The sequence below is a fragment of the Haliotis cracherodii genome, unplaced genomic scaffold (genome assembly GCF_022045235.1).
Source record: "Haliotis cracherodii isolate W230 unplaced genomic scaffold, xgHalCrac1.p SCAF_8, whole genome shotgun sequence".
In the NCBI taxonomy this organism is placed as follows: domain Eukaryota; kingdom Metazoa; phylum Mollusca; class Gastropoda; order Lepetellida; family Haliotidae; genus Haliotis; species Haliotis cracherodii.
This window is the reverse complement of record NW_027266341.1, coordinates 10,281,998-10,305,536: the sequence shown is the minus strand read 5'-3', so window position 1 is coordinate 10,305,536 and position 23,539 is coordinate 10,281,998. Positions and strand designations below refer to the sequence as shown.

Below are 23,539 nucleotides of genomic sequence, written 5' to 3'. Positions count from 1 at the left end.
GTTGGCATTATGGAGGTAGTCTACCGTGACACGAGCTGAGCGCGTTGGAGAGTTGTCCTGTTGAAACAGCTCCCTTTGGCGGTCAATGATTGGAAGAAGGTGAGGTTGAAGAATTTGATTCATGTTGCGATTTGCTGTCAGATTAACCTGAACCACAACCAAGTCAGATCTCGTGGTGTAAGATATGACACCCCACACCATGACACTACCGTCACAGGAATTGTCGAATTCACGTACACAATGTGGTGCAAAACGCTCATTTCGACGACGATAAACACGTTGTCTTCCAACTCGCCGGTGAAGAAGAAATCGTGATTTATCGCTAAACCACACTCGTCTCCAGTTTCTCGCATCGTTTGTCGAATATCAGGCCACCAACATTTTGCAATAACATATATCCAACTTATATATCGGATGTTTTGTGTAGTCAGGTTCAGTGAACTACATACTACCTGTGCGTTTCTTATCTGAGTGAGGTCTATGTGAGATGAGACAGGGACGCGCCCACTCCACTTCTATAGTCCAACCAGCTTCCAGCACTTTCTACATAGTGCCAGACCAGTCCAGTGTCACTATTACATCACAGAATATTCCACATGTTTTTAGAACCCTTGACATCCTTGCATGCTATTCCGGAAGTTTACAGATAATTCGACCATGTAAATATAACTTCCTCACCACTGCTTACATTAAATAGCACTGTATTCCTGAATACTAATCATTGTCCAAATACAATGCAATGAGCTTCTACTGAATCTCAACAGAAACAATGTAACACAGTTACAACAATAATTGTTTAAAAAACACATTAAACGAGCATATATGGTATGGTATATACATGTATGTGAACAACGGACCTTACGGCTGAAATATCACACTTTGACTTCTCGTTATTTTTCAAAACTACATTATCTAAGGAACACAAAAATACTATTCATTAATTTCAAACCATACTTATTACATAGATTTAATCATTTTCTGATAACCAATAACTGTTTATGTAATAATTGCAATGTTTATATATATGTCTGATTAATTGAAAGTAAACATGCATGCTGAAATGTTTTGAAATAATGTTTTTATTACATTACGAACTAACGATAGAAAAATAAGATATTTTTTAGTCCGCACACATGACCATTCTTTAAGGAAGTAAACTGACGTTAAACGTCTTTCTTCGTGACGTCACACCACAACTGTATCCCATCAGCCATAAAGTCCCTTGAGACATGTATCATTTGTATAAAGCACATGTTCTGGATCTGCATGGGTATTCCGGGGTACAAAATACTTCCATATGATTGTCGTGAGAGTCGATTGATATTTATCGGGTGTTCAGGCTCCGTGGCTTGGAGGCGTCAAATAATATTCATTCACTCGGACCCGTGAAGATCCGGGGTAGAAAAGGTTTTCAGCAACCCATGCTTGCCGTAAAATGCGACTATGCTTGTCGTAAAAGGCGACTAACGGGATTGGGTGGTCATTCTCGCTGACTTGGTTGATGCATATAATCGATCCCAATTGCGTGGTTCGGGTGATCAGGCTCGCTGTCTTGGTTGATGCATTTCACCGAATCCCGATTGCGTGGATCGATGCTCATGATGTCAATCACCGGATTTTCTGGTCCAGATTTAATTATTTACAGACCGCCGTCATTTAGCTGGAATAGTGTTGATTGTGGTGTTGAACAACAAACACACAAAAACAAATCAAAAGAGATACGACGGCTCTGAAGAGCATGGTACTAACATAAGCATTGATTTGGCGACGCATCCAAAGAATATAAGACAAAGAATTTTTTGTCAGACATTTTGAAAATTCTAACTTTAACACTTCACATAGTCGTTCTTGGCTACCGTCAATATTTCAAATCCAATAGCTGGAATATTGATGACAGCGGCTTTAAACAACGAAGCAAACAAAACAAATCATAGCTAATTTGCCTTTGTTTTGTCAACATTAATGTCAAAGGAAGATTGGTTGATTGATTGGTTGATTTTCCAGCAATATTCCAGCTATATGACGGCGGTAAATAATCGAGTCTGGACCAGACAATCCAGTGATTAATATCATGAGCATCGATCCACGAAATTGGGATCAATGACATGCATCAACCAAGTCAGCAAGCCTGACCACCCGATTCCGTTAGTCGCATTTTACGACAAGCATAGTCACCTTTTATGACAAGCATGGGTTCCTTCTCAAAGGAAGAGAATGTATGGATGTCAATTTCTTCTTCCGACCCGTGAAGATCCGGGGTAGAATAGGTCTTCATTGCCCATGCTTGTTGTAAAAGGCGACTAACGGGATCGGGTGGTCAGGCTCGCTGATTTGGTTAATGCATGTCATCGTATCCCAGTTACGTGGATCGATGCTCATGATGTCAATCACTAGATTATCTTATTTACAGACCACCATATAGCTGGAATATTGCTGGGTGCGGCGTTAAACAACAAACAAACAATACATGAATAACAGAAATCTTCCCTGCAATTACGGCTTCGAACAACCTTTGAAGAGGCATGATTGATTAGTATGTCAAACGAGTTTATCAAATGTGAGTCAAAGCAATATTTTTCAATGGATAAAATAAATAAACGTTTTCGGAACTATATCAAATGTTTTTTGATGTCAAGCATCCCTGATTCATATTTGTCTCTTAATGTATGTATAAGTACATCTAATGTTGTTTTTCAATCCTATCCTTAAGGCATGTACTAATTATTTTGTATTATGAGTTATGAGTTTATGTGTTTAACAATGAGACGACAATCTTTAAGCTAACAAACTTATTCTGATTCGGGACACGGGCAATGACCTCTCTGTTTATTGAAGCACTTAATTATTAAATCATTTTCGAGGACTTAATATTGATTTTCTTATAACAATGTTGTTCAAACCAGGTTTAAAACATTTACCGTTAGCGTCTATATAGCTGGGTAAATTCTAAGCTTATCTGAAATCAATTTTCTATTTACAATTTCATAGCCCGCGTCGGTTGCTAATTTGTGTTTAATTTCTGTTCACCACATGACAAAAACAGTTGGAAGGCTCTCCTCCCTGTAATATTTTCATTTTAAAACTTCCTTGGCAGATTTCCTTGACATTAAAATCGGTTCGCTATCCCAACGATTTAGTCCTTGTTACTATTGTTAAGGAGAAGATTCTCGTAACTGTCGGATCGTGAACAAACGGCGCCTGCTTTTAAGTCAAGACAAGAAAATTTGGCCAGTATATTTATTTTTCAATTACTACCAGATAACCAATCCCACACACACACACCTGAAATACAGATAAAGGAGACCATTGAGACCGCCTCGTCTGTTTCATATTTAGATCTATGCATAAAGATTCAGAGTGACACAAAACTCTCCCCAAGACTGTATGACAAGTCCATCTTTCTCTTTATGTCGAGGAATATTCCTGCATCTCCAGCCCTTGGGGTCTTCTAGTTACGTCCCTTGGGCATGTCAGAAACCTATGGTTATTCGAATCCCGGTTCGCCCCGATTATTATATTTCTTTAATTAGAATGCTACACCTAATGAATCTGGGTTGGAATATTTTCAAAGTACTAGATAGAGGTACTCAATGGGTGCTCAATGCTCTATGATTTGGCTGACGTTTCCGAGGTGGTGGATCGTTTCTCCTGATTTCAGTATCTGGACTAGACTATTGACAGAATGCCGTTATGTATGCAGCTGTAATATTGTTGACTGTGGGGTTAGATATATTCACCACTCATGTATGTACGTATATAAGCTACTGATTTCCCCCAGGTGATCCACTACGAGGCCAAAACTGTATTCTTCGAGGGATTCCGACGTGGATCCGAGCTCTACGTCCTGTTCTCATGGCGGCTGGTTGTATAGACTGTTTGATAAACAATCTTAACTGGAAATCTGGAATTGATTCCAACTGAGATGGGAACATGTTTTGGAATTATCAGACACACATGCTAACAATATTCTCCGAAGGTTTTTCTGTGTGTGTTTTAACACCGCGCTAAGCATCAACAAGTCACCAAGCCCGAAAGCCTTTAATAAACCGGAAGGAAGTCACAACTGGGCCACCCTGGTCCACACGTTCACAATTAATGGCTGATATAGGAATGCCCACACACACACACAAGTCCTAGTAGACTTAACAACCCCCCACCCCCCCACCCCCCCCCCCCCCCCCCCCCCACCCCACCCCTGTCCCTAAAAACAACAAAAACAATTGTTAAGCCGTACACAAATTTGTTAATTATAACCCGTTCACAAATTATCTGACCTGTACACAATACTTGATTGTCTAAGTCTCCTTTTTAAAAGTAAACGGGCCATATATTTCTCTTTAAGCGTGTCTTGGTGACAACGAGTTGACTGTAATGCCATTCAGCGATTGTTTATTTTATCTAAATGCATATTAAATTACCCGGACAATATACAATGCTTTTAGCAGATATTTCTTTTGACATCGTGTTCAGGATTAACATCTTGTACGATGACAATTGTTATATTTCCAATTGCAGAATTGCAGAAAAACATTTTAGTAAATTTGATTGATCGGCCAATGTAAACAATTCTATTCTACTATTCAACAGTGCCATGCCAAAGTTTTCATTTGAATTGTGAGTCATTAGATATGTTTTCATTGTGTCCATGCTTATGATACGCGTTTGTCTGAAATTATCCAAAAGAATCTAAAGTAACTTGAAGTAATCCTTGCCTTGGGTCGACTTGCCATTGTTCGAACATTGTTCAAGAATGCTTCTACACACAGCAGTGCCACAATCATGGCTATTTGTATTCAGACCAGTTTATATGATTCTATAATTGCCCTTTGTTTGAAGTATTCATCGTCGACTTTACATCGGTCGCAGGGAAGTATAATATTGATGAAGGAAGGAAACATGTCAATGTAAACAAATTTTAATTTTCTTCTGGTCTTCTCAAGGCTTTGGTCTTTCCGACATTATTATTGAGGGTTGTTGCCTTCCCACGCAGTCCAAAATACTCGATTGGCGGCCCCGGTGTCATTTCCGTGTCCGACTGCTTGGAGAACACTTGTTCAACCACTAGGCTCCAGCGGACGATGACACACAGTTTGTTAGGTCACGGGCATGGGTGTGAGAAAGAGAAACCATCCAAAATCGGTCCACTGGGTTCGAACATGGAGACAATGACGTTGCGCGTTTGATTTAATATCCATGGGATGGCACCAACCAAGTTTTCCCCTTTACATCATCAGCGTGAGTAAGTGTTGTTGGTTTGTTGTTTAATGCCGCACTCAGCAATATTCCAGCTGTATGACGGCGGTCTGTAAATAATCGAGTCTGGATCAGACAACCCATGCTTGCCGTAAAAAGACGACTATGCTTGACGTAAGAGGCAACTAACGGGATCGGCTGGTCAGACTCGCTGAATCGGCTGAAGAATGTCATCGTATCCCAATTGCGTGGATCGATACTCATGATGTCAATCACTGGATGGTCTGGTCCAGACTTGATTATTTACAGAGCGCCGTCATACAGCTGAATATTGCTGAGTGAGGTGTTCAACACAAACAAACGTTTACCGTTATGGATTATCTGCGACACAACGACCTTTGGGCCCGCATCATTCAAGTTTGGCCTTCGATTCCGCCACAATAGGTCTTCAGCAACCCATGCTTGCCGTAAAAGGTGACTATCCTTGTCGTAATTAGGTAGTCAGACTCGCTGACTTGGTTGATGCATGTCATCGATCCCAACTGCGTGGATCGATGCTCATATCACTGGATTGTCTCGTCCAGACTCGATTATCCACAGACCGCCTTCATTTAGCTGGAAAATTCCTGAGTGCGGCGTTTTAAACATCAAACCAACCAACCAACGTCTGCCGGAGGTCAATTTGTGAGGTATTCGAACGTCAAGTTTATGCTTATCTTAATCACAGGCGCAAGGGTAAAGATTGTTAAGATTGATACTTTTCCGTCTACTTTGTGTTCGATTCATCATCCACTTGTATTTGTTTGTTGTTTATTTGTTGTTTAACGCCGCACTCAGCAGTATTCAAGCTATATGACGTCTCATCCACTTATAATTTGTCACGGGTTTTATCATCTAAATTGCTGTGGTTTTCGTCTTCAATATTTCATAGTGATTCATAAACAATTCCTTCTCCTATAGTCGGAATTGTACAAAAGACTCTGGTTTTAGCAATTATTTCTTATTATGATGGAAATTGTTCTTGTCGCACAATAGTCACACTTTGCCTGATAACGTGCTGTCGCTTTTATGGTAATTTTATCTCTTTTTAAAAAATAAATAGTACGTTATTGACTTGAGCACAGTTATTTCGGCCCTGAACACCAAAAGGTTATAAATATTTAATTCAGATTACTTTCTACAGTCTTCATTGGCTCTTTTCAATAATTTTTGAATTCTAAATGACCCTTAAACCACAGATAGTCGTTAACTATGTTTAAGTAAATAGTTCTACCATGATATGAACAGTTGGTATGAAACAAATTGACACGTGAGAGTACCTTAGAAGTATCCACTTTCTTCTCCAGCTATAATATATTTCATTTATATATATTTTTGACGTTTACGTTGGAAGAACACGTATGTTTCGACAGTTAGAACCAAATTTCTTCTGAAGCCTTGGTCTGCATGTCGTGTTAGATGACATTGATTCATAAATAGTAAACTGACAGAAATAAATAAATTATCTTCATTGAATGAACCCTCCACTCCCTCTTCACGGCACACACGTAGCTCTCCTGATTGTTCCGTTTCCCCACAACAGTGGGTGGGTGGGTGGGTGGGTGGGTGGGTGGGTGAGTCTCATGAATCTTTGTTGTTTAGCGAGGAATTTATCAATATTCCCGCTATATGAGGGCGGCCTGTATATAATCAAGTCTTAACCAGATAATCCAGTGATTGATATCACGAGCAAGGATCCACGTCTAAATGTCTAATGCAGTGACGCATTTTCTACTGCCTGAACGGGCGGCCGGATATCCTGGTGGTTGAAACGTTCGCTTGTTCCATTCCCGACATATGTACAATGTGTGAAGCCCATTTCTGGTGTCCCCTACTGTGATATTGCTGTAATATTGCTAAACGCGGCGTCAAACTATACTCACCTACTCTTCTGCGTGAATGCAAACAGTGGGTGGGTGAATTAAAATTTTACGTCGCATCGGCATTATTCCAGCCATATAGCGACGAGACCAAGTTAATATATTAACAATTCAGTCATTTATGCAAAGTTCTATTTAAAAACAATTGATGAAACATATTTGAGCATAACAATATGATGTATACAGTTTCAAAACACGGGCTATAGGCCACCAGTAACCAAAGCTGGTCCACCTCGCTGGGGACCATGGTGACTTACAGTACCTCTGCTTCCTGCACGATGCCCAGCAGAATCTACGTCATCACTTCCGCCAATGCAAAGGGATAAATGCGCAGTTACAGGAGATACGTGAACAGGCGGTCAAACTCGATGCAGGTGAGCTAAAACATTTATAAAGATCTTCCCATTCAACATGTGTGGGTTGTCGTTAACCAGTCCACTGAGAGTCCTGCAGATGGAAGGATGATCCTTCTTACTCTTGCAGTCTCCTTGCTGCATCTCACATCTGTACGTGGCATCAATCAGACTATCACCACGAGGAGTAGCTTGAGATGCTTCTTCTATTGTTCCATGAACCCATGGTGCAAACAAGTTACCAAAACCCATAAATCGCCAAGGAAATGGTTCTGTGTTTTAAAAAATGACAAGCACCTTTGGACACAGCGGAAGACCGTTTCTGTGGAATCCTACATTCAGAGTACTAACAATGTGTACCACAGGCATGTTCTGCTGCAAGAAATACACAGCGTTGTAAAGGAGGATTCAACTTTGGCAAAAGAAGAAGATTTCGGAAGACGTTCATCAGAGTCACATCAAGCACCAAACGAGACATTCGGTGGATCTACAGTTTCTTCACCCGACATTGTTACAACAATAACAACCCCAAACTCCCTTCTTGATGCCTATGTTGCATGGAAATATGGTATTTATAGGGGTAAGATATTTTATATTGACCGCTTAAGGATGAGTCATACACTTCAATATCTTCAGCAACCCATGTTTGCCGTAAAAGGCGACAGTGCTTGTCGTAAGAGGCGACTCACGGGCTTGGGTTGTCAACCCAAACTGAGATGGTGAGTGAGATGATTTTAACGCCGCTTTTACCGACACTTCTTGCGAGAAGAGGCTTTGTGTTTGGGTTGTTGTTTAACGCCGCACTCAGCAATATTGCAGCTATATGACGGCGGTCTGTAAATAATCGAGTCTGGACCAGACAATCCAGTGATTAATATCATGAGCATCGATCCATGCAATTGGGATCGATGTCATGCATCAACCAAGTCAGCGAGCCTGACCACCCGATCCCGTTAGTCACCTTTTACGACAAGCATGGGTTGCTGAAGACCTATTCTACCCCGGATCGTCAGGGGTCCCTCTGAGCCCAACGTGTGCATGTCGTAGATGTTTACTATTTGGCCAAACTCATGCATGTCTCTCCTTATGATGACTTTATATCATATTTATCTTAAGATTGTAGCTCCAGCACTAAGTCTTTCGTATTTATGCGTTAATGGATGCCAATGCTGACAGAAACGTTTGATACGTGGCTGCCTTTGTTGACATTTCAAACGGTTGAATAAATGTACATATCCGGGTGAGCAACTAGTAACATAATTTGTTTGTATCAATTTTGTAATTTATGTTTTGAAATATTGAACGAAAATGCTTAGTACTATTTTAGCATTTCTTTTGTTTGTTTGTTGTTTAACGCCATATCCCAGCTATATGACGTCGGTCTGTTAACAAGAGGCCCATAGGGCCTGTATCGCTCACCGGGTATTTACACAATCATGACAAAATATACATTTGCATTGTACATGTATACAATACTGCAAATATTTCGCATTTTTTAAAGTAATATAGCCAAATAACCCCTATTTCGCCCCTCCCCTCAGCCCCTTGGGGGTGATCAGCCCTTCCATTTGTACTATTATAAAATAATTCTCACCACCAGAGAATGATTCCAACCAAATGTGGTTGATATCTACCCCATAGTTCCAGAGACGAAGTCGATTAAAGTAATATAGCCAAATTACCCCTATTTCGTCCCGCCCCTCAGCCCCTTGGTTGTGTCAACTCGACCATTTGTACAATTTTGAATCCCCACCACCGGAGAATGCTTCCAACTAAATAAGGTTCATATATATCTCTTAGTTACAGAAACGAAGTCGTTTAAAGCAATATAGCCAAATTACCCCTATTTGGCACTGCCCCTCAAGTCCCCTGGGGGATCAGCGCTACCATTTGTACAATTTTCAATCCCCACCACCTAGGGATGCTACCAGTCAAATTTCGTTAATTTCCAATTTGTGGTTCGAAAGAGGTCGTTTGAAAACATTGTTGACATACGGACGACGGACGCCACTGAATGGCATAAGCTCACTCGGTGAGCTAAAAACGAGTCTGGACCAGAGAATCCAGTCACTGACATCATGAACATCGATTCACGCATTTGGGATACGATGACATGCCTCAAACCAAGTCCGCGAGCCTGACCACCTGATCCCGTTAGTCGCCTCTCATCACAAGCATTGTCGCCTTTTACGGCAACCATGCTAGCGCTAACCCGGATCTTCAGGGGTCTCAAGAGGGCATAAACGCAAAAACAGGTGTGCGTGGATTTACGCAAATCATGTTGAAGTCGATTCTTATAAAAAAGTAAGGAAATATAATTACTTCACAGAGTGCTGTTTTAATCATTGACATGGAAACATAAACGCAAAAGGATTTTCTCTGTTTGCAAATGGAATGACACGGAATCCGTCTCAATGTATTTATTGTTAACTATTATTGTTTATATGAATACAGTTCATAAGTAAGTCTAAGTACGTATTCCTGCAATTTCAGATTGTTCTGACGTGAAAAACCAACGCCCTGATGCCTTAAATGGCGTGTACAGTATTTATCCAGGCACCACCATCCCCTTTAGCGTATACTGTGACATGACAACATCGGGTCTCGCATGGACTGTAAGTAACACAACAATGTCAACCCATGTTTGGTTGTATAACAACATAAATGTTTCCTGGGCACCTTCCTCTGAAATAATTAAAAGGGGTGTAGGAGTTTAAAAAAATAATAAAAAAGTTATATTCATACCTGCTTAATCCACAATTGATGTGTTCAGGTGATACAGAAGAGACGCGATGGGTCTGTATGGTTCAACAGAACAAGTGCTGAGTACACGGATGGATTTGGAGATCTGAAGACAGAGTTTTGGTTAGGTGTGTAGACTTAATAAATACCAACATGACCTTCAACCCTTTTATGAGGGGAGGTGGTGGTGGGTGGTGGTGGTGGTGGTGGTGTGTGTGTGTGTGTGTGTGTGTGTGGGGGGGGGGGGGGGGTTTATACAATACAGTCATAGGTAGACAATATGAAAACACGGTACGTAGCGAAAAAGGAAACAGAAATGTCGGGTCAATTGTCATCCGCAGTCTTAAAAAGACAACGGTATATTTCATAATAAAGCCACTGTTTGTCGAGAAAACTGCTGAGGGTGTTCAAGGGTGGAGGCTCAGTTTAAATGGATTATATATCCCATAGATTCACACTCTTCAAAAAATGAAACGCACAGGTAGATTTTTAGTAAATCTATTGTACCTAATACGTCGATATATCAAATTTTGTTGTCGTTGTACAAAGGCATTAAAACTGTCATGTCACATAAGGCCACAAGGTTGCGCGCTATCTCGTGTGACTGCCTCGGCCAGCAAGCACGGCTCTGCATCTCCTCGGCACTGACTGGATAAGTGTACGAATTCTGTCCTGCAGAATTGTGCGCCATTCTGCTTGTAACCCGTTGGCTAGTTGTGGGAGTGTCTGCGGCGTGTTCTGACATTGACGTACAATTCGATCGAGTTCATCCCAGATGTGTTCAATTAGGTTGAAATCTTTAAATCACGACGGCCAGGGCAAGTCGTTAATGTTGGCATTATGGAGTTAGTCTACCGTGACACGCGCTGTGTGCGGTGGAGCGTTGTCCTGTTGAAACAGCTCCTTCTGGCGGCCAATGATTGGAAGAAGGTGAGGTTGAAGAATTTGATTCATATAGCGATTTGCTGTCAAATGTCCGTGAACTACAACCTAGTCAAATCTCGTGGTGTAGGATATGGCCCATCTTCCCGAGGCAAGAGAGTTAACTGACTTTAAAAGGCCAGTTTCCAACATTGCCGACCTAGGCTTGAATTCCTTGGCTCGATCGTAGCGCCATCAGTGGCTATTATGAGTTATGTCCCTTCTCTGCCTCTCCTATGGACAAATCAGATTCCACCTTTCGTATCACTTGCATTTGGTTCATACTAAATGGCGGCCCCCAGTCAAGACGAACCGATCGATAATCAAGATGTATATTGTGATATAACAGGTCTTACATGTCGTGAGCACCTTGATTAAAAACATGAAAAGATTTGGATAATATCTGTTGACGAGTTGGCGGTGCAAATGATTTGCAAATCCTGCAATCGACCGAAATCTGCACGACAGTTTACGAATCGGGTTACGATTTCATTGCGCGATTGTGATTGGACTATGCATACACACACACACACACAATGCCACTACCGCCACCGAAATTGTCGCATTCACGTACACGATGTGGGACAAAACACTCATTTCGACGACGATAAACACGTTGTCTTCCATCTCGCCGGTGAAGACGAAATCGTGATTCATCGCTAAACCACACTCGTCTCCAGTTTCTCAAATTCCAAGGCAGTAAGGTATGGCACCAAAACAGGCGTCGCTGTCGATGGATCTATTGCAAAACAGGGACGATAACTGGTCTTCTTGGTCGGATTCCAGCCTCCCGAAGATGGTTCCTGACAGTCTCCGTAGCTGTGACATTGCGATGACGTAGGTGGAACAGTCGAATGCAGCGATCCTGTGCAGGGGTCGTAACTCTTGGTCGGCCGGTTCTCGGACTGTCTGCATTGGAACAGAAAGGTGTGTATCGGTCCAAAAGGCGTCAAATGGTGCTGTGGTGGACGTTGAAGTGGCGTGCAACAGAAGACTGCGATTCCCCTCTTTGAATGTTGACAATTGAATGACAACTTATTGGCTTATGTTTGCCTTTTTATAGCCACTACCACGAGTTACGAATGCCATTACTTGCGCGTACATTTTGCTTTACTGTTTTCCTCCATGAAATTTTTGAATAAGTGTGAAAACAATGCCGTTTGAGACGTTGCAAATCGACAATGGCTGCGTTTTGACGAATATTAGGCCGTCAACATTTTCCAATAACGTATATCCAATTTATATACCGGATATTTTGTGTAGTCAGATTCAATGAACGACATACTACCTGTGCGTTTCCTATTTTGAAGAGTGTATGTTCTAAAACCCGATACCGTTCCTACAAGTATTTAGACTCATGGTTTAACTCTGGTTACGTATTCCCGGTGATATAATGGTTAGAAAATCTAATAATGTTACTGTTTTACATGTACATCTAAACTTTATAACCAGGACATAAAAAGATTCGTCGTCTTACTGAAGGAAAATTGTCGCAACTGAGATTTGACTTGGAAGACTCCCATGGAACAAGGGGGCACGCAGTTTATACCCCCTTCACTATTGCCAACGGCACAGACGGATATCGTTTAAAGATTGGGACATATTTCGGGACTGCAGGTAAATATACCTGCCCATTGTACGATTCCGACTATATCATCATCATGTGTTTAAGAATCACTATCGAATAGTGAGGATAAAGGGTGTTCGCGAAAAGGTGGGCGTATCCTGCACCACCGGTTGCATCCGTCAGAAACACACGCAAGGGCAAGTCAACTGTTCGCCCGAATAACAGGGGAATTGCAGCAGACATCATTTGGGTCACTCATGCGTCAAATTTCGAAATGTCTTCCCCATGTTTCTGAAAGCTTCACTGTAACCCTGATCAAACTCTTTGAAATCAACGTAGAAAGAGCATGCACCATTGTACAGTAAACTACGGTTATAACGAACACGCTTATAACGAACTGACGGATATAACGAATTTATTTTTTGGTCCCGGTCATTGCTGTATATATGCTTATAACGAACTACGGTTATTACGAACTAAAATTAGCAATCCCTTTGAGTTCGTTTTAACCGTAGTTTATTGTATCTCAGACTTGTGAAATGTAGTCACCGAAGGCTGGAGCTGCTAGAGCAGAAATTAGAGTTGACTACTGGAAGGTTGAAAACCGACCAAAACATGTATTTATGACGGGGCCACCCGTACGGCAGGATACACCGACTTGATAGTGATTCATGCTTATGATATGGCATGATTATAGAGCTTATGATAATTCTCTGGCTTTGATATTTTATATTATGAAGATTTGTATCACTTTTAGTTTGTACGATTTATCATGCGTTTTAGCAATATTGTAACAACATTGCGCCAGGAGACAGATAAGTGGACAGCAAACATTGTGTCATTTTGCCCCCCCCCCCCCCCCCTCCCATATAGACAATGACTATATATATTCATATATATCTTTTTAATTATTACATTATTAATGCAGACATTTGGCAATGATAATTATTGACTCACTCATCATTCAGGGGACTCATTCCGCGATGCCGATGGAGAACAATTCTCTACTGAAGATGATGATAGAGATGACAAATTATTGGACAATTGTGCCAAGAAGTATTTCGGGGGTTGGTGGTACAATGCCTGCGGAGGAAGCTGCCTGAATGGACTCTACACTGCAAGCAATGGCCGGGGGATATTTTGGAAAGACTGGAGAGGGGCACCTATCAAAGTCACAGAAATGAAGATACGTTCTTTGGAGAGAGTCAAAGGTAACTTCGGCAGTGCCAGTTACAATGGTTGGTTCTTATTCCTCCACACCCTGATATAACTGGAATAATGTCCAAAACGGAGTTAAACCCAACTCACACACACTCTTCTTCCTCCCTCCTCCGACCCGTGAACATCCGGGGTAGAATAGGTCTTCAGCAACCCATGCTTCAGCACCGTAAAAGGCGACTACGCTTGTCGTAAAAGGCGACTATGCAAGCCGTAAAAGGCGACTACGCTTGTCGTAAAAGGCGACTAACGGGATCGGGTGGTCAGACTCGCTGACTTGGTTGATGCATGTCATCGATTCGAATTGCGTGGATCGATATTCATGATGTAAATCACTGGATTGTCTGGTTCAGACTCGATTATTTACAGACCGCCGTCATATAGGTGGAATATTGCTGAGTGCGGCATAAAAAAAAAAAAAAAAACAACAACAAAAATCTCCCTCCTCCAATGTTTGATGGCGGCTAAAACTGAAACCAACAAGAAATGGTCACTGGATGGTGATGTATTTGATACGGGTATCTACGGAAGCGTAGTAGGGCCACGGTGAAACTCTTTTTTGTCTAAGTATCTCCTACGTAGGACTTAGTATCTCCTTCGTAGGACTTACTATCTCCTACGTAGGACTTACTATCTCCTACGTAGGAGATAGTGATTCTAGGCCATACTAAGTCCTACGTAAGAGATACATGTAGTAAGACCTACGTAGTAGATACTAAGTCCTACGTAAGAGACAGTAATTCTGGGCCATAATAAGTCCTACGTAGGCGATATTAAGTCCTACGTAGGAGATAGTTAGTCCTACGTAGGAGATACTAAGTCCTACGTAGAAGATACTTAGACAAAAAACATTCACCGTGACCCAACTACGCTTCCGTAGGTATCATAGGCGACATTACTTAATACACCATATTTGCAATTACATGACTTAAACATTAGAAGTTTGTAAGATCAATACTTATAACAGAGCACACAACATGTTACAGCTATTATCCAATTTCGCGTAGGCAAATGTTGGTTGTGGTATTTTCTCACGTGGATATTATATGTGTTCTTTAGATTGCGTTGGACTTCCAAAGAATAAAGGCGGGGCGTACATGGTAAATCCTGATGATCTGCATCCCTTCCCAGCTTACTGCGACACGACAACAGAGGGTGGGAACTGGCTGGTAAGGGAATATACGAGCATATTATCAATGCTCTGGCCCTCGGCATTTAGGGGATAATATGTACTGGCCGGCTTGGAGTATACATACTGTAAGTGTGTGGGGCGTACATGTTAAACTGGAGTATGGTATCTCAGTGGGATTGCGCTATAAAGTCAGGACGAGTACAAGCAGCCACGCGCACGCACACACACACACACTAACACACGCACGCACAAACACACACGCGCACACTAACACGGACACACTAACACTAACACTACCACACACTAAAAAACACTAACACACGTGCATGCGCGAACACAACTCTATAAGTGCAATAATCTCGAACGCAACGTTCAACCCCATTTCACGTCACCTCTCAAAAGGATTTTCATTTTTTGTGGGGCTGTCGGGTAGCCTGGTGGTTAAAGCGTTCGCTCGTCACGCCGAAGACCCGGGTTCGAATCCCGACATGTGTGAAGCCTATTTCTGGTGTCCCCGTCCGTGATATTCCTGGGATGTTGCTAAAAGCGGCGTAAAACCACACTCACTCACTCATTTTTTGTGCATTCATCGAATGATCACAGTATGGTATAAAATCGCCTGTCGTAGCGAAACGATTGTATACTAAATTTGTGACTGCTATCCTTCGATAGAAGAAAGCATTAACACAAACTAATCCATTTCATTTCTTATATCAACCTTTCGAACATGTTTGTGTTTTTGAATGTGTCGGGTAAGTGTGAGGAACATTAGCGGCGCAATGATAAATGATATTCACTGTCCGTCGCACCCGGAGGTGCAGGCCTCTCGCTGAGGTTATAATACCAGGGACATCAGTCAAATCCAGATCGTAGTAACAATTAATATTTCTTATTTCAAAAATACTTTTAATATAGATTTATGTAAACAAAGAAAGATTTGAAAACGTTGACTTTCCCCAACCTTGACTTTAACATATTTTCACTTGTTAAGTAACTGCCGTTAAACGTGACTATGCTTGCCGTAAAAGGTGACTATGCTTGCCGTTAAACGTGACTATGCTTGCCGTAAAAGGTGACAATGCTTGCCGTAAACGGTGACCATGCTTGGCGTAAAAGGCGACTATACTTGCCACAAAAGGTGACTATGCATGCCGTAAAAGGCAACTATACTTGCCGTAAAAGGTGACTATGCTTGCCGTAGAGGGTGACTATGCTTGCCGTAAAAGGCGACTATGCAAGCCGTAAAAGGCGACTATGCTTGTGAGAGGCGACTAACGGGATCGGGTGGTCAGGCTCGCTGACTTTGTTGATGCATGTCATCGATCCCAATTGCGTGGATCGATGATCATGGTGTCAATCACTGGAATGTGTGGTCCAGACTGGAATATTGCTGAGTGCGGCGTTAATTAACAAACAATCATATACGGGATCTCTACATAGTTTTTACATAAAAGTGACAAAACCCTTTCCATATCCAAATTCTGTCAAAAGCAGAGTCGAGTGTACGATTTCGACTGTATCATGAGCATGTGTTTATGAATCACTATAAAATAGTGATGATACCACGTGTTCATGAAAAGGTGAGCGTGTCCTGCCCTACCGGTGGCACCGGAAAGGAACACGGGAACGTATGGTACAAGTCAAGTACAAGTCAAAATGAGTTATAAAAATTGGGAACTGCATTATTTTTGTCAGGGATGCGTCAAATGTCCTCCACATGTCTTCCATGAAACATTTTGAAAGCTTAACTGGGGTCTAGAATGTTGTAACCCAGATCAAACAACTTCTAAGCACGTGTTGTATGATGTACTTTGAAATCTTGGTACAAAGAGCATTCTCGACATTACCTCAAAAGTTATGAATTGTAGACACCAAAGGCTAGAGCTGCTTGAATATTGCTCGCCATGAAGGGAAAGTTGACTATTGGAATGTTGAAGTCATCCCTCTTGTCATACAGTCTTGTGGAGTGTGTTTTGTCACTTTGATTCTTTATAAATAGATCTTAATATGAAACAGGTGAGGCGGTCTCGCTGGCTTTCTTTATTTCTAGTTCAGGTGGGTAAATCAGTGGAAGGGAATTGGCTATTTGATGGCTAAAGGCAACAAAAACCTTTACGTTGCCCTACGAAATCACTTCATGGCTGACATTGAAGGTCAAGGTAACTTTCAGGTTATTCAAAGGAGGAAGAGTGGCACTGTGAACTTCTTTAGGACCTGGTCGGACTATGCTCGAGGATTCGGGGACACAGAAGGCGAATTTTGGATTGGTGACTATAGTTTTTTTTTAGCTCACCTGGTCCGAAGGACCAAAGTGACCTTATGCCATACCGTGGCGTCCGTCGTCCGTACGGGTGGAGGGGGGCTGAAAAAGGTTATTCTGGAGTGATTTTCCCCGTTTGAAACACGTCATTGTACAGATGGATTGCCCGGTGTGTATATAGAGAATACTACACTCATTCTCGTTAGATACCATTTTTACGAAACGAGTGGACTTTCTATGGTATCTGACCGAGCGAAAGCGAGGTCAGATACCATAGAAAGTTCACGAGTTTCGTAAAAATGGTATCTAACGAAAATGAGTGTGGTATTTTATTTATTACCCACGTTGAATATATATTTAAGTGTAAATACATAACAACTTGCGTTCGTTGACAGACCAAACTGAAACCGGTTGCAAAATCTGGTTGCGCATGAATATTGATATATGACCAAATATGGGCATTGTTGACATGTTTATGCATACGCATTAACAACATGCGCCTGCTGATCTGTTTACAAACAAACCAGCACCGACGCTCAAGATCCTTTTGGAAGAAAGTCTTCGACTTATGGTAATTCAAGCGCCATGTTGTTAGTACGCAGGACACCGATAAGAAAATTTGAAATGTCACATTAGCGCCGCGCTTTGAATATCTGACCAACAGTCACACGCATCACACTGCCGGGATCCCGTCTGTGCAATCAAAATGGTTCGGTTTCCTTGATCTATCAGCTGAATTTATATCATGTCCGTACCATTTTGGAAGAGGGAAATCAGACTGTTCGCCAAAGACATTCATGTTAACTGTACCACCCTTTACTGAAGACGTGAAAATCTGCTTGCATGTCAGTGGCAGCTTCGAACGATCGAAGGGCAAGGTCGCCACCGGAATAAGAAAAGACAACCGCGATCCACTCACAGCGTTTTACTCTAGAGATAGGGAATGTTACTGTTCACATTTGGGATGTTTTGGGCCACAAAATCAGAAGTCAGGCACACTTCCACGGAGTTTTCGAATGATTTGTATCGGAACTGTGAACTTTAAGTTATCTGGTTGTGCTGTGTTCGTTCATTCATGAACAACACTTCCCGAAACAGCGCCACAACATACGCTTCAAAGGGGACACCGATGGCACAACCGGATCATCCCAAGTAAGTCTAGATATCTGTCCAGATAGTTTAAACAAGACTTCATTTCACCACGCTTATCCTTTTACGTTACATCAAATTGAAAGTTGCGAAAATGGTCGGGTGCGTCACGCTCAAGGGACGCGCTCGATCGGCAGTCGTACATTGTAAATCGATTTATAGATCTAGCTCGATTATACGTCTGTAGGAGCTCAATGCATAACTTATATAGAATGCAAACCGAATTTGATGCGTGTGACTATCTTGTTTGGTTTAATAAAGTGTTTGTAAATATCTCTCGTGCTCATGAATTTTTTCAGTTCTGCCTTGTAATCGCAAAATGAATGACGTCTCGCGATTTTTTATGAATGAAAAAAGTAGTCCCGGCGTGACAGAGGTCACGGTTATCCAATCAAAACGAATAAAACAAGGTCAACCTTGTACGACACACGTGTGACGTACGGATTTAGTATCTTACCACCTGTATCTTCACCACGTGGGTAATAAATACATATACTTGACATCATATGACAAATACATTCATGTTACAAAAATCTGCCTTGGAGTATGTTGCCATCCCAGGGCTCCGGCTCAAAGGGGACTTCGGTTCCTCACTCCACATTATCCGAAATAAATTGAAAACGTAATGGCCAAAAGGTAACCATTGTTGATTCTTTTCGGAGGAATTTATTTTGATCGAAGGAGTGTAATGACATCGTTTCTTTTAAAGGAAACAACGTTTTAAATCGTTTGACGAAATCTGGAAACACTGTGCTCAGGATCGACCTTGAGGATCCTGCTGGAGAGAAGTGGTATGCCATATATCGGCACTTCAAGGTGGCAAGTGAAGCGGAATACTTCAAGCTCAGCATTGGGATTTACAGTGGAAATGCAGGTTTGATAAACACTTAATTAGCGATTTCAATTTTAATCCTATGAAATTCAATTTTCATTTATAGAATACAGTTCACAGGTGGTCAGCTCGCTGTGTAAATTGTGTCATGGGTATTAATCCGATTCGCCCATTAAAGATCCCTTCTCGTCAGAGAATGCACATAGAGTTCGAACAATACAATATATAATTTGAGTTGAAGAACAAACAAAGCTTTTATCAAATGAACTATGTAAGTTTATGTCAATTAATTGAAAACTGATTTCAGGCGACAGCCTAAGGTACCACGATGGCAGAGAATTCAGCACAAAGGACAGGGATCGGGACCGCCACCGTCTTGTCAACTGTGCTGTCAAACATACAGGTGCTTGGTGGTACAACGCCTGCCACTTAAGCAACTTGAATGGACAATACAACATCACTGTCGGTGGCCAGGGGATCGCCTGGAAGGGCCTAAAAGTCCCACTCATGTTTACTGAAATGAAAATTAGACAATGAGAAAACTCAAGAACACGTGTATATATCATCGTTATAAATACATTAATATACTGGGCTTCGAAGACTTAAAGTATATTCGTCTCATCGAGTGACCCTTGAGGGAGCATGTCCATCGACGAGATCAGAGAAGCATCTCTTTAGACGAACTGAATAAATAAAGCTGAATTCTTTAATTCCCATTCAACTTTATATTTGATAAAACATTACACTCTTCAGTACATGTCATCAACCCTATTACATCATGGCAACCATCTTCCCGAGGCAAGGGGTTTAACCGACTATAAAAGTCCAGTTTCCACCCTTGCCGAACTATGCTGGAATTCCATGGCTCGATCGGAACACCACCAGTGACTATTACGAGTTACGTCCGTTCTATGTCCCTCCTACTGACCAATCAAATTCCACTTCTCATATCACTTGCATTTGCTTCAAACAAAATGGCGGCGCCCAGTCAAAACGATCTGATCGATAATCATGATATTTATGGTAATAAAACGGGTCTTACCATCAAACTAGTTGATCACCGTGATAACAAACATGAAAAGATTTGGTAAATGTCTGTCGACACACAGTTTAGGATGCACATGCCCTGCAAATTCTGCAATTGTCCGAATTCTGCACTTAAGAAGTTTACGAACCGGGTGTCGATATGGTTACGCGATTTTGATTTGACAACCCATAGACTCGTTTGTCCAGCCACGAGTAAAGAGAGGAGGCATATTATGAGTTAAGTGATTGTAAAAGTCAAAATAAACTACCGAGCAAAAAAACACGTGTACACCCATGTTTGTTGGTGGCTAAAGATGAAACAAACAAGAAATGTGATGTATTTTATATTTGGTATGGGTATAACAGTTGTGTGTTTCGGCGACCGTTTTCAATCTAGTTACGTCACGTTTGTGAGTCGGGTCAAATCAAATTTTCAAATGTATACATCCTTTAGCCCTGCAGTCAGTGATAAAATGCATGATCATATATTCTGCCTATGAAGGTGTTCGACTTGTATTGTGTAGGAGTTTATGGCATTGCCGCTAGAATTTCACGATAAAGGTATAAATTCCGCGATCAGCGAGGATCCCGGGTTTATAGGTCTTCAGCAACTTATACTTGTCTTTAAGGACGACTATATAAGTCTGGTTGTCAGGCTCGATGACTGATTTCGTGTCACAGTATCCCAATTATGTGGATTCATGCTGATGATGTCAGCCACTGGTCCAGACTTGATTATTTTCAGACCACCGTCGTACTGAGTATTTTCAGGTCACTGGCCAGCGATATATTGACGAGATTTGGCGTCCTGATATTGTTCCATTCGCTAGAATCATCGGCAGAAATTTTGAACTGCTAGATGCCAATGCCATACCACATCGTGCTCAGGTCGCCAGCGATTATCTCCGACAAGAAGGCATACGGACATTCAACTGGCCCCATAAGTCCCCTGACATGTCCCCAATAGAGCATCTATAATCTCGGGCGGGGAGTGTACTCGAGAGACCAGGCACCCGCCAACGTGGCCGAGCCTCGGGTAGCGCTTCAGGCGGGATGGCGGGCAATATCAAGGGATACCATCCGCAAGTTTATCATCAGTATGCCACCAAGGTTCGTGCATCTATCGCCCAACATGGTGGACAAACCAGATATTGATCTACTCGCCCGAAATTAATTTTACGGACTTTCATCGTAATTAAACCTTCAGTATTAATTTCACCCGTCTATTCTTACACATCCAGTACACATGAATACGTTGTGCTGTTGTTATACCAGTGAATTAACTGGGTTCATTTTAGGACGAAAATGACTGTGTTCAGCCGACTGTAAGTTAAAGTGTGAAAAACATTATGTAGTAGATAGCCCATCAAACACAGGATGAAAATAAAAAGAATAAATACGAAAGGTATAGTGCAATAGTTTTTTCTATACACAGTGCTTGCCAATGGCGGATGATTGATGACCAAAAGCTACATATTGTGTTAGCTTGATGAAGGCCCAGGGCGTTAATAGTACATGTCTAGCCCAATGCATCACGCTTAATAGTTTGATTGATTCTGATAAAAAAAAATCATTACAACTTTCTACTGGGGTTTCGCGGATGTAGAGTTTGCCGTTTCAAATATCCCTTTTCGGCTTTGGTTAAAACTGCAAAGCGCAGTGTGAAGCTCGATATAACATACCAGATGTTTACTTTGCTGTCTTCTTACGTGTGATGCCTGACATTAAAGTAAATGTTTTGCAACAGAACCAATGGATGACAGGAAATACATACAAATGGCGTGACCAAAGAGAAGCAACTATTGATCGATATTCCTGGCTAAAAGCAGTCCCTCAGCTTTTGCAGACAGAATATCACGGAAAATGAAACAGGTCGTCTCGAAAGCGTTCAGGATGTCAATTCCACAATCGCTTCGCGTAAGTTTCTTGTTTTGTGTTTTTGAAAACTGTATCACTTTGTAAAATTAGTTGATTTATTTGGCCTCATTCTTAAGAATATGTTTGTAACATCATACACAAGTAACGTTATCCTCAGAATCTCTGAATATAATGTGTTACAAATAAACGTGTGTGTGCATTTTCACGGGAGATCGCCATTTCCTTGTATGTGTAAAAATATCAAACTTATTAACTTATTAGGTGAACCTCGAATCACTTTCATTCAAAACAAGATAGAAAACTTACATAGACATATATTTATGTACATAACTATATTTGTGTTACGTCTGTGTGGGAATCCGTTTATCCTGGGTTCGAATCCCAGATAGGTGCACGTTGGTTCATTGTAAGGTAAACCTCTTCGACCTGCTGATGACACATCACTGAACTATTGGTTGAAGCTGATATAATTAAGTTGGGATAATATTTACGGATGAACAACTTCTTTATTACAATTAAAAGGACGTTTCGGTGTAGGTTCTTACACCGTTATCAAGCAAGTGATGAAGTCTCTTTGCGCGATGTATACGGTTTCCAGGGTAATAAAACGCCTTATAGTCCTTATAGTATTTCTAAAAGCGGCGTAAAACCATACTCACTCACTCAAAAATATTGACTGCACCTTTACGGTCATAGAATTGTTCTTGGGGGAGTGAGGTGAACACCTGGTGTCATCACAGTTTTCAGTGGTCCATTCAAATAATTTTTAGTTCTATTTTGCTCTTCTAACCCAAGGGAATCTGTTTCGGGAGATAATCGAGACTGGTTATTCCCTGGCGTTGACGGTCTATCATAAGATCCATAACACAAGGTGTCACGTTTTCCATGACCAGTAATATGTTTTTAACTGTTTATATAAATTAAATTTAAATATGTCAAGATATGTATAGATTATCTAGATTCATCAATCGCATGTTTTGACAGTTTTACCAAACATGTCTACCGGGTATTGTTGTTGCATTGTATTGATGGCAAATAGAAGCATTACAATAGGGCGCATCAGAACCATGGACTTCCAAGGTAAAACATATCATACCAGGACGGGCCTCACTACTATCTATGACACATGCATGCTGTTGTATTTATCAAAGCCACATTCAGAAAATCCAGAATTTGAAATGTACACATTTTAGGACTGTTTGTTTGTCTGGATGCGTCCCAAAAGCCATGCTATATGATGGAGGTCTGTAAATAATCGAATCCTGACCAGACAAACCAGTGATCCTAATACAGGATATTTACCATCGCCAAACACACAAGCGTGATAACCTCTGTATCATATAATGACA

At 41.3% G+C, this 23,539-nt stretch overlaps 1 protein-coding gene across 1 annotated transcript; it reads left to right on the top strand.

Moving 5' to 3' along the window:
* Positions 1-9: 9 nt before the first annotated feature.
* On the top strand, positions 10-21,486 carry LOC139450376 (fibroleukin-like). Its single transcript, XM_071232059.1, has 9 exons — positions 10-15; positions 3,779-3,865; positions 10,239-10,335; positions 13,664-13,906; positions 14,973-15,082; positions 17,216-17,312; positions 19,164-19,328; positions 19,594-19,748; positions 21,280-21,486. The coding sequence occupies exons 1-9, from the start codon at positions 10-12 to the stop codon at positions 21,484-21,486; spliced, it is 1,167 nt and encodes a 388-aa protein (XP_071088160.1).
* The last annotated feature ends 2,053 nt before the right edge of the window (positions 21,487-23,539 follow it).